At 36.3% G+C, this 12599-nt stretch overlaps 1 protein-coding gene across 2 annotated transcripts in view; it reads right to left on the reverse strand.

Annotated features, from left to right (window-relative positions):
- The window catches only part of SNX13 (sorting nexin 13), an 882412-nt gene that overhangs the window by 17607 nt on the left and 852206 nt on the right, over positions 1 to 12599 (reverse strand). For both annotated transcript variants that reach the window (XM_053714126.1, XM_053714125.1), the window contains one exon: positions 5872 to 6017. In XM_053714126.1, the coding sequence (XP_053570101.1) occupies positions 5872 to 6017 (146 nt within the window). The remainder of the gene's footprint in view (positions 1 to 5871; positions 6018 to 12599) is intronic.

Genomic DNA, 12599 nt, shown 5'->3' on the forward strand with positions numbered 1-12599 from the left:
AGGGCAGAGGCTACACTGAAGATTTCTAAGTGCTCATTTTGCTGTTTTTACTCAATCTGTTTCTTTTTATGTTTACTTTGATTTAACATATTTGTTTTTATCAAAGGAGCACTATTTAATATCCCTTTAAAGACCCACCTTCCTGCCTTCTTGGAAAGTACTACTTAAGAAAATGTGCCAAGATGGGGAAATTACCGTAAGCATGATTTATCTTGGCTCACTCAAGTAGTGCTTACCAATGAATAAATATCAAAGCTGTAAAACAGAATGGTGGACAAAAAAACAAAACAAAAAAACACCCAGACACCTAGCCAATTGTTATGAAAATTGCACTTATTTTGAAACTGTTACGTAATGCAGAAGCTTCTTTCCAAACTTGTTTCAAGCAGAAGCAAAATGACTTCAAATGAGATATCCCTTTCAAATGCATACAGAAAGAGAAGAGCTCTACCAAGAACAAACAGCTAAGTCCATTCCCAAAATACCAGGCAATCCTCCTCTGAGCAAGGAACATGGCAACCCCGGACAATCGCTTTGGCCTTCTGTGGGCCTCGTCAGTGAGGTGCAGTCATATCCCTCTAAGCAAACTGGGCAACAAGTCAACATCTGGTTTCCCCCATCACCCATAGAGAGACTTCCTCAGGGGCATAATACAAATGCATACAGAAAAAGAAGTGCTCTACCAGCAATAAACAAAAGCTCAGTAGCTTGTTTTCTTTTAGGGGCTTCTCCTAGGTGGTAACTTGCCATAGAACTAAGCTGTTGTTCGTTCCTGGTAGAGCGCTTCTCTTTCTGTATGCATATCCCTTTTAAATACCATGGAGTAGAATGTGCCTGCAGCACCTGCAGAAAAGGTGTATTCATCTTGTGACATAGTGTGTTGATGCAAAAAACTATCCAGTGGAAAAGCACACTCTTTAATAAATTTTGTTTGAGATGACACCGTGTAACAACAGCAAGCAGCCTCGCTAGACTCTGCCTTTAAAGTTTCTTTTTGCTGGGATAGATGCTAAGACAGGGAAATAGTTTCAAAGTGAATAAAATGTTGCACATCCACAAAATGAGGTTAGACAAATGTCTTGAGATTCATTAAACCTCACTACTACCTTCAGTAAGTATTTAGGTACTAGTTGGAGAAGTAGATTGCCCTGGGCTAAAACCAAATAAGTAAAACATGCCTGCTGCTCAGCACAAACGGAATGATATCTGAGCACACAATTACTGTTGGTTCCAAAACTTGCCCCCAAGGCTAAAAATGTAAAGCATTCACATGGCAGCATGATAAAACATACAAACAAGCAGCATTTCAGGGCTCCTAAGCTGATATAAACGTGAACAGCGATTAACCTGTTCAAATAAATTAAATGAAACTAACAAACATTTAATTACCTTTTTTTTTTTAAAATCAAACATAATCCTCAACATTAAATGTCCTTTGTTTTAAAAAAAAAAAAAGAAGGATAAAATGAGAATCCCGTAAATGTTTCAAGGGTGAAACCATCAGGGGTTCACTAACCACATATACATGGAAACACTAAAGGCTATTTTTTTATTCACTACTTGGCAGAAGTGATTGACAATGGACTTCTAGACTCCAGTTATGGATAACAGGGCTTATAGGTAAATGTTCAGAGCAAAGGGACTGAAATGTTTTGTGAATCAGTCAGGAAAAAAACTTTAGAAATTCCCTTCTGATTACATATGTTAATGATGTGGACACCTTGCAACAGTGTAGTCACTGTCCTACCAGAAAGTCCATTCTTCTTCAAAAGATACTGCTAAGCCACTAAGACATCATATTCTAGTTCTGTAGAGTCCAAATAACACCATCAGTTAATGTAATCAGAGAGCAGAATTGCTACAGCAGAAAATTCCACCATTTCGAGGAAGGCATCTACTGTATACATTTCCAAGAACAGAAACCTGCTAAATCCTGAAGTAATCATCTATTATTTTCATTCCTCACTGTTGCATTTGAAGGTTAAAAAAAAGTATTTCTGTTGAGCCTTCATTACCCCAAAAAGATTTATGGTGGCTGAGACCATCTACTTGACCAGGTAAGGTGAATTTCTGTTATGTCTAGGACACACATTTATTATTTATTATTGCCAACTGGCTTTCCATCTTGATTGATTATTTGTCATATTTGTTCAATTACCAAGGTTCTAGCCCAGGTCACCGTATGTCTCCTTTTTTGGGAATCAGGAAAAGAGAGACATTTTGCACTGTTGAGATGGAACTCTTTGAATGACTTTGGAATTGATAAGTGGTAAAATATAATTGTAAAGTATCACCTTCTAGTACAAGAGACTTTATGAATTCAAGTACTCTTGAATTCTATTAGGTTACTGTTTTTGCGAATATTCACTATCCATACATGTAAAATCAAGGTTGCCTGGAGTTGTGAAAACCACAACAGGTGTGTGCATAAAGGGGATTTATAGTCATGCGTAATCTTATGTTGATTGACAAGGTTACAGATTTACCTATAGATTTCACTTGTATGAGAAATATTTAATTTAATAAGCAAAAAGTATGTCTGGATACAAAGATCTATAAAGCAAGTCTTAATGCGTTTTTATGTTCAAAGATTGTTAGCTTCAAAAAAGCAGAAATGCCTGTATGTAAAGTGTCAAGCAAAAAAACGAAACAAAAAAACAAAAAACAAAAAAACATAGCCCTAAATAAAAACAGTGTATTATATTACATATATAAACAACCATTTATACAATGTGACAGGAAGTGGGGTCTTAAACTTACCTGAAAGAGTGTCGTTTTAAGTTTTGTGTTTCTATCTTTTCGTTAGTGAGTTCTACAAGGCTGAACAAAGTTTTAACACTAATATGATAGACTCGAAGAATGTTATTGATAGCGATTAATATACAGCATTACAGTGTATAGTACATAGTGCTCTGTGAGAAAGGCAATATTTTTTTAATTTTTAAATTAAAGGATTCCTAAAATGTTGAAACATTAGCAACAGATTATTTATATAGAAAGGACAAAAGCAGCATTATAGAAGATGATGGACACTTTAAAAGTGAGAGAATAATCAAAATAATTGCTGGTTAATAACACTGACATAGCAATGGAAAAAAACATAATTTATGTAAGAACTTACCTGATAAATTCATTTCTTTCATATTAGCAAGAGTCCATGAGCTAGTGACGTATGGGATATACATTCCTACCAGGAGGGGCAAAGTTTCCCAAACCTCAAAATGCCTATAAATACACCCCTCACCACACCCACAAATCAGTTTAACGTATAGCCAAGAAGTGGGGTGATAAGAAAAAAGTGCGAAAGCATAAAAAATAAGGAATTAGAATAATTGTGCTTTATACAAAAAAATCATAACCACCACACAAAAAAAGGGTGGGCCTCATGGACTCTTGCTAATATGAAAGAAATGAATTTATCAGGTAAGTTCTTACATAAATTATGTTTTCTTTCATGTAATTAGCAAGAGTCCATGAGCTAGTGACGTATGGGATAATGACTACCCAAGATGTGGATCTTCCACGCAAGAGTCACTAGAGAGGGAGGGATAAAATAAAGACAGCCAATTCCGCTGAAAAAAATCCACACCCAAAATAAAGTTTAAATCTTATAATGAAAAAAACAAATTATAAGCAGAAGAATCAAACTGAAACAGCTGCCTGAAGTACTTTTCTACCAAAAACTGCTTCAGAAGAAGAAAACACATCAAAATGGTAGAATTTAGTAAAAGTATGCAAAGAAGACCAAGTGGCTGCTTTGCAAATCTGATCAACTGAAGCTTCATTCCTAAACGCCCAGGAAGTAGAAACTGACCTAGTAGAATGAGCTATAATCCTTTGAGGCGGAGTTTTACCCGACTCGACATAAGCATGATGAATCAAAGATTTTAACCAAGATGCCAAAGAAATGGCAGAAGCCTTCTGACCTTTCCTAGAACTGGAAAATATAACAAATAGACTAGAAGTCTTTCGGAAATCCTTAGTAGCTTCAACATAATATTTCAAAGCTCTAACTACATCCAAAGAATGCAACGACTTTTCCTTAGAATTCTTAGGATTAGGACACAATGAAGGAACCACAATTTCTCTACTAATGTTGTTAGAGCACAAACTTACTTCACCACCTCCACAGGAGGCAAAGTTTGTAAAACTGATTTGTGGGTGTGGTGAGGGGTGTATTTATAGGCATTTTGAGGTTTGGGAAACTTTGCCCCTCCTGGTAGGAATGTATATCCCATACGTCACTAGCTCATGGACTCTTGCTAATTACATGAAAGAAAAATAGCCAGTAGACCAGGCCCAAAAGGATTATCCTAGGAGTTAAGTTAGACAACCCATTTTTGACTAGACAAATGTTTACAAATGGCATGGTAAATGATCATAAAAAAATTAATTTACATAATAAAGTGCATTTCTAGCGGCGTGTGTCTGGGCTATGGTCGAAGATAGCCGCTAAACTGGAGGCTCTGAGCAATGGATTGCATTGAGGTATGGGACCAGTTTCCTGATGTTTGTCGACCTGCAAACTTCAATTATGCAATGAGATCACCCCCGGCATTGATAGATTGAGGGCCTGGTATTAAATTGCCCCTTGCAGCTACCCAGGAAGTTGTAGATGAAGAGCGTTTTTGTTGGCGAGAGACTAATGCTTTGCAACAGTGTGAAGATACCCTTACAGAAACATGGATCAGAATATACTGCAAACCCCCTTGGATTTGTAAAGGAGGACATGTTTTTTTGCAGAATCGGAATCAGCTAAGTATTGAACAGACAGCCAACTACACTATTTCTGTCCTTCATGGTCTCCACATGAAGACTTTTTTTGCTGGATACAATATTTGGCAGACCTTGGATTGAATTTACAGAAGGAACAGGTTTTAGAAGCCTATATACTATAGGGATAAAGGTGGAGACGTTCTAAACTACTGGTGTAGAGATAAATGATAGGCATTGACTTATGTTGCTGACCAAAGTACGTTAATTGGGATGTTGCCACCTCTCACCTAATGCCAGATAGTAGGGAAGTTGTAATTTTTTTAGCAGAATGATATTACTGGGTTTTATTGGCTTTTGCTTAGAATTTATATCCTTTTCATGTTTGAGGATATATAGTCTTTCCTCCAGCGCTGGAATAGAGCTTGTTTACCAAATCAGTTATCGGTAGTTCATAGGACCTATAGACATATGATAGAAAACATCATATACCACTTGCTCTCAGTACTTTGTCTAGGTTATATTACTTTAGAATATCTCACTTGCTAAAGTTTCTTCGATGAAGTGATCTGCATAGGCATCCTACAAGCACCTGCTGTCGTATATCACTTGACGTAATATGTGCATATTATTTATTTTACCTAAGATCTAATGATCTATTCTACACAGTCATTTTATTGGCAATAATTGCATAATTTTCACTATTACAGGTAAAATGTGAAGTCTAGCAATGTATAAAGCAATTGCTTACAATCTTCCAAATATGTTAAGGTTGTAGTATGGTTTTGGATGTTCTACTACTAGATCTATACAATTCCTGTATTTAATCTTTTAGTTCCTAAAGTTATGACAACTAGAAATCTCTGTCAATTATAATACTGAAAGCTGTACATTGTATCTGTAAAACTTGTATGTCTGATTTCACAAAAGGTTGCTTGTATTTTGCGTTTATCAAATGCCTCAATAAAAAACAAAGTGCATTTCTGGTCTTAAATAAGAAAGCTAGAGTAAAAGAATGGCTTTGCAATACTCTGGACTTATTGGTGCTGTATACTGTAGCAAAGCTGAGCATACGGAGAGATGTCATTTAAATGTTCTCCACTTTTGTTCAAATGATAGACAGAATGTAATTGTATTTACAAACAATTTATACTATACCTATTTATTGTGTCACCATAAGTTGCTCTAATGAGCTGCTGCAGGAGGCTTGTAATTTGCCTTCTTAACCACTGATTTCGTTCCTTCAAGTCAAACACTTCGTCCATAAGTAGAAGCATCACTCTAAGGGGAATATTGTCATCAACCTATTAAAAAAAAAAAAAAAAAACATTTTTGAAAATCTTGTATTAGTGTCTAAAAGAAAAGGACAGTTGTCTCATAGTTACATGAAATAAATGTAAAACAGGATATGTGAAGCTGTATATAGGTAAAGTTTAAAAAAAAAAATCAAGCATAAATTCTGATAAAGATGTATTTAAAACACATTACTATAATAAAATATGGGAAATTACTCAAAAATAAAGAGCACCTGAACCCTTTAACACAAAAGCAATTCTCAAGATGTTGGTAACGAGGGTATGTCCTGGAAGACAACATGGAATGCTTTGATGTGACATATAAAAATGTAAAGAGTGGGACAGGTGCAGATTTATGACGATGACAAATCTGCATAAAATCATCCATAATCTTTGAGCTTTAAATTCTAGTAAAAGATAAAAGATTCACTGTCTATATAGTAAACTATAAATATTGTAATCAAGAAGATAGAAAAATGCCACATCTGAAAAAATCAAAAAGAATGATCATCTTTTTTTCTTTTTTCTAAAGTACATAACTTTTATTTATTGAGTGTCAAAGATGATTACAGCAAATTACTCTTACAGATTAATTTTAAATCCACTGTTACATTCCTTTACATAAAAGCCTCCTCTTATGCTATTGAAATCACATGGGTATATTGCATTTAAATGTTTGTTTAAAACTGTGTGCTTTTGGCATACACATAAGGGATATACATGTATAAATGTTACAAGATTTAAATCTTATTTACAGTGTAATGAGAAAAACAGAACTGTCCAAATTTCGCAATTTTTATTTTACAGCCAATCAAGATTTCTACAACTGCATTATATTTTTTGTAAAAAAGCCTAGCTCCCACAGAGATGGTTACAGAAATGTTTGTACAGATATTCAAAAACACAGTACAACTTTAACTGAAGTCAAATTGTAACCTGTGCACCAGAAATTAATCTTTAACAAGTTTTAACTAGTCTGTGATATTGTCAATTATTTTGAACAGAGAGAAAGCATTTTATTTCTGATTTACTACATGTAGTAGAAACACAAGTGTGCACAAATGTGTCTTGCATTAAAGCTATACATAGGAATTAAAGGTTTTAAAGAAAGTTTGATATGTGATAACTAGTCCATAAGCAGATTTATTTGATCAGTCACTGTTGACAAGAGTTTTTCCAATTGCTGATGTTTATACCCTTTCAAAAAAAGGGTAGTAGGGAAAACTGACAGTGACAGTCAACACCAGAATGTTTGTTGTTTAAACAGATAGATAATCCCTTTATTACCCATTCCCCAGTTTTGCATAACCAACACTGTTATATTAATACACTTTTTACTGCTGTGACTAACTTGTATCTAAGCATCTTCTGACCACCCCTAATCACATGACTTTTAGTTATTATCTATTGACTTGCATTTTAGCCAATTAGTGCAGTGTCTGCCACAATCCACGAGCATGCTCACAATGTTATCTATAGGGTTTACCTGAACTAGCTCTCCCCTGCTGTAAAAAGCAAATACAAAGCATGTGATTAGAGGCGGTCTTCAAGGGCTTAGAAATTATCATATGAGCCTTCCTAGGTCTAGCTTTCAACTAAGAATACCAAGAGAACAAAGCAAAATTGTTGATAAAAGTAAATTGGAAAGTTGTTTAAAATTGCATGCCCTATTTGAAAAATAAAAGGTTTTTTTGGACTTGACTGTCCCTTTAATTGTAGGGAAATGGAAACTCTTTTTAAAGTGAAGGTCAATTTTGATGAATTAGTGCCCGGTTTTTAATAATCCTATTAAAAACAAGGGCACTTTAATTCATCAAAATTGACATTTCACTTGTTTTCTTCAAAAGCTTACCTTTTCATTCTGGCAGCCGCTTCAGCACTTCCTCCGCCTATCGCAAACCATCTTCGCGGGTTCAAAATGACGAATCCGGCTTCCTCTAATCACAGCGTTGCATCAAGCCAAGATTCCCCTGGGGGGGAAGCTGTGATTGGAGGAAGCCGGATTCGTCATTTCTGACGTCTGCAGAGGCTTCCGATGGCCATGGGAATCGCTGGAGAGGCTGCCAGAATGAAAAGGTAAGTTTTTGAAGAAAAAGAGTGAAATGTCAATTTTGATGAATTAAAGTGCCCTTGATTTTTTAGGATTATTAAAAACCGGGCACTAATTAATCAAAATTGACCTTCACTTTAAGTTCTTACCTTCAGACAAACAACTTAGAACACAAGGGACAGAATGGTTTCACTGCTGGAAGATCATGTCAGACTAATCAAATTAATTTCTTTGACCATATAACTAAATTAATAGACCAGGGAAGAGCCATATACATAGTGTAACTAGATTTTAGCAAAGCATTTGACACTGTCCCACACAACAAACTTCTTAAAAAAATGTATTTTTTCAGTGGATGCTTTGATTGTAAAGTGAGTAGGTATGCTGACTTAAAAGGACATAAAACCCAAAATGTTTCATTCATGATTTAGGTAGAACAAACAACTTTAAACAACTTTCCAGTTTACTTCTATTATCAAATTTGTTTCATTCTCTTGATATCATTTGTTGAAGGAGCAGCAATGCACTACAGGTTTCTAACTGAACACATAGGTGAGCCAATGACAATCAGTATACATATATGGAGCCACCAATCAGGAGCTAGAACCTAGGTTATTTGCTGCTCCTGAGCTTACCTAAATATATCTTTTAGCAAAAGGATAACAAGAAAAGGAAGCAAATTAATTAATAGAAGTAAATTGGAATGTTGTTTAAAATTGCATGCTCTGTCTAAATCAAAAGTCACACCTCACAAAGTAGCTGCCTTGCTAATCTGATCAAAAGGCAACTCATTCTTAAAAGTCCTTGAAGTAGCAACTGACCTAGTAGAATGGGCTGTAATATGTTTAAGAGGAGACTGTCCCACCTCCAGGTAAGCCTTATGCTTCAGCCAGAAAAATAATGAATCAGCTGTGGCATTTTGACCTTTCTAAAACCAGAAAAATCAACTATCTACAGGATTGACTCAAATCCTTAGTGGCCTGTACATTGAATTATTATGAAGAAGCCTGTCCTTAGAATTTTTTGAATTAGGGCAAAAAGAAAGAACACTTCATGATTAATATTTTCAGAAGACACCAACTTAGGCAAAAAAATAAATAAATCAAACCTAGTTCTCAAAACTGCCTTATCGTGATGGAAAACCAGACAAGGAGAATCACAGGAAAGAACAGACGATTCAGAAACTGTTTTAGCAGAAGACATTGCCAAAAGAAACAAAACCTTCAAAACAAAAACTGAATATCTAAATTGGGCATAGGTTTAAAAAGGAAAAACCTGCAAGACTCTTAAAACCAAATGAAAAATTACCAGGATGAGAAATTGGATAATCACTGGCTTGATCCTGACCAGAGCTTGAACAAAACTCAATGTCAGGAAGATTAGCAATCTTCTTGTGGAACAAAACTGAAAGAGACAAAATCCAGCCCTTTAAAGATCTGGCAGATAAATCCTTATCCAAACCATCCTCTTCTTGCTCCGCTTGGATGAAGAATTTGGCTCGGCTGGGTGAAGACGACTCAAGGTAGGGAGATCTTCAGGGGCTTAGTGTTAGGTTTATTTAAAGGGGGTTTGGTTTAGATTAGGGGTATGTGGGTGGTGGGTTGTAATGTTGGGGGGGGGGGTATTGTATGTTTTTTTTTACAGGCAAAAGAGCTGAACTTCTTGGGGCATGCCCCGCAAAGGGCCCTGTTCAGGGCTGGTAAGTTAAAAGAGCTTTGAACTTTAGTAATCTAGAATAGGGTAGGGCATTTTTTTATTTTGGGGGGCTTTGTTATTTTATTAGGGGGCTTAGAGTAGGTGTAATTAGTTTAAAATTGTTGTAATATTTTTCTTATGTTTGTAAATATTTTTTTATTTTTTGTAACTTAGTTCTTTTTTATTTTTTGTACTTTAGTTAGTTTATTTCATTGTAGTTATTTGTAGGTATTGTATTTAATTAATTTATTGATAGTGTAGTGTTAGGTTTAATTGTAGGTAATTGTAGGTATTGTATTTAATTAATTTATTGATAGTGTAGTGTTAGGATTTATTTTACAGGTAATTTTGTAATTATTTTAACTATTTTAGCTATTAAATAGTTCTTAACTATTTAATAGCTATTGTACCTTGTTAAAATAAATACAAAGTTACCTGTAAAATAAATATAAATCCGAAAATAGCTATAATATAAATATAATTTATATTGTAGCTATATTAGGATTTATTTTACAGGTAAGTATTTAGCTTTAAATAGGAATAATTTATTTAATAAGAGTTAATTAATTTTGTTAGATTTAAATTATATTTAACTTAGGGGGTGTTAGTGTTAGGGTTAGACTTAGCTTTAGGGGTTAATACATTTATTAGAATAGCGGCGAGATTTGGTCGGCAGATTAGGGGTTAATAATTAAAGTTAGGTGTCGGCGATGTTAGGGAGGGCAGGTTAGGGGTTAATAAATATAATATAGGGGTCGGCGATGTTAGGGCAGCAGATTAGGGGTACATAGCTATAATGTAGCTGGCGGCGGCGGCATGCGGACGGCAGATTAGGGGTTAATAATTGTAGGTAGCTGGCGGCGACGTTGTGGGGGGCAGATTAGGGGTTAATAAATATAATATAGGGGTTGGCGGTGTTAGGGGCAGCAGATTAGGGGTACATAAGTATAACGTAGGTGGCGGTCGGCAGATTAGGGGTTAAAAAAATTTAATCGAGTGGCGGCGAGGTGGGGGGACCTCGGTTTAGGGGTACATAGGTAGTTTATGGGTGTTAGTGTACTTTAGAGTACAGTAGTTAAGAGCTTTATGAACCGGCGTTAGCCCAGAAAGCTCTTAACTACTGACTTTTTTCTGCGTCTGGAGTTTTGTCGTTAGAATTCTAACGCTCACTTCAGACACGACTCTAAATACCGGAGTTAGAAAAATCCCATTGAAAAGATAGGATACGCAATTGACGTAAGGGGATCTGCGGTATGGAAAAGTCGCGGCTGAAAAGTGAGCGTTAGACCCTTTTTTTAATGACTACAAATACCGGAGGTAGCCTAAAACCAGCGTTAGGAGCCTCTAACGCTGGTTTTCACGGCTACCGCCAAACTCCAAATCTAGGCCTTGGTATTCTTAGTTGAAAGCTAAACCTAGGAGGTTCATATGCTAATTTCTTAGACCTTGAAGACTGCCTCTAATCTGAATGCATTTTGACCACTAGAGGGCATTAGTTCATGTGTTTCATATAGATAACATTGAGCTCATGCACGTAAAGTTACCCTGGAGTGAGCACTGATTGGCTAAAATGCATGTCTGTCAAATGAACTGAAATAAGGGGGCATAGCTACAAGGTAATCACAGAGGTAAAAAGTGTATTTCTATTACAGTGTTGGTTATGCAAAACTGGGGAACGGGTAATAACAGAATTTATGTTTACCTGATAAATTTCTTTCTCCAACGGTGTGTCCGGTCCACGGCGTCATCCTTACTTGTGGGATATTCTCTTCCCCAACAGGAAATGGCAAAGAGCCCAGCAAAGCTGGTCACATGATCCCTCCTAGGCTCCGCCTACCCCAGTCATTCGACCGACGTTAAGGAGGAATATTTGCATAGGAGAAACCATATGGTACCGTGGTGACTGTAGTTAAAGAAAATAAAATATCAGACCTGATTAAAAAAAAAAAAAACCAGGGCGGGCCGTGGACCGGACACACCGTTGGAGAAAGAAATTTATCAGGTAAACATAAATTCTGTTTTCTCCAACATAGGTGTGTCCGGTCCACGGCGTCATCCTTACTTGTGGGAACCAATACCAAAGCTTTAGGACACGGATGAAGGGAGGGAGCAAATCAGGTCACCTAAATGGAAGGCACCACGGCTTGCAAAACCTTTCTCCCAAAAATAGCCTCAGAAGAAGCAAAAGTATCAAACTTGTAAAATTTGGTAAAAGTGTGCAGTGAAGACCAAGTCGCTGCCCTACATATCTGATCAACAGAAGCCTCGTTCTTGAAGGCCCATGTGGAAGCCACAGCCCTAGTGGAATGAGCTGTGATTCTTTCGGGAGGCTGCCGTCCGGCAGTCTCGTAAGCCAATCTGATGATGCTTTTAATCCAAAAAGAGAGAGAGGTAGAAGTTGCTTTTTGACCTCTCCTTTTACCTGAATAAACAACAAACAAGGAAGATGTTTGTCTAAAATCCTTTGTAGCATCTAAATAGAATTTTAGAGCGCGAACAACATCCAAATTGTGCAACAAACGTTCCTTCTTTGAAACTGGTTTTGGACACAGAGAAGGTACGATAATCTCCTGGTTAATGTTTTTGTTAGAAACAACTTTTGGAAGAAAACCAGGTTTAGTACGTAAAACCACCTTATCTGCATGGAACACCAGATAAGGAGGAGAACACTGCAGAGCAGATAATTCTGAGACTCTTCTAGCAGAAGAAATCGCAACTAAAAACAAAACTTTCCAAGATAATAACTTAATATCAACGGAATGTAAGGGTTCAAACGGAACCCCCTGAAGAACTGAAAGAACTAAATTGAGACTCCAAGGAGGAGTCAAAGGTTTGTAAACAGGCTT

The sequence above is a fragment of the Bombina bombina genome, chromosome 5, assembly GCF_027579735.1.
Source record: "Bombina bombina isolate aBomBom1 chromosome 5, aBomBom1.pri, whole genome shotgun sequence".
NCBI lineage: Eukaryota > Metazoa > Chordata > Amphibia > Anura > Bombinatoridae > Bombina > Bombina bombina.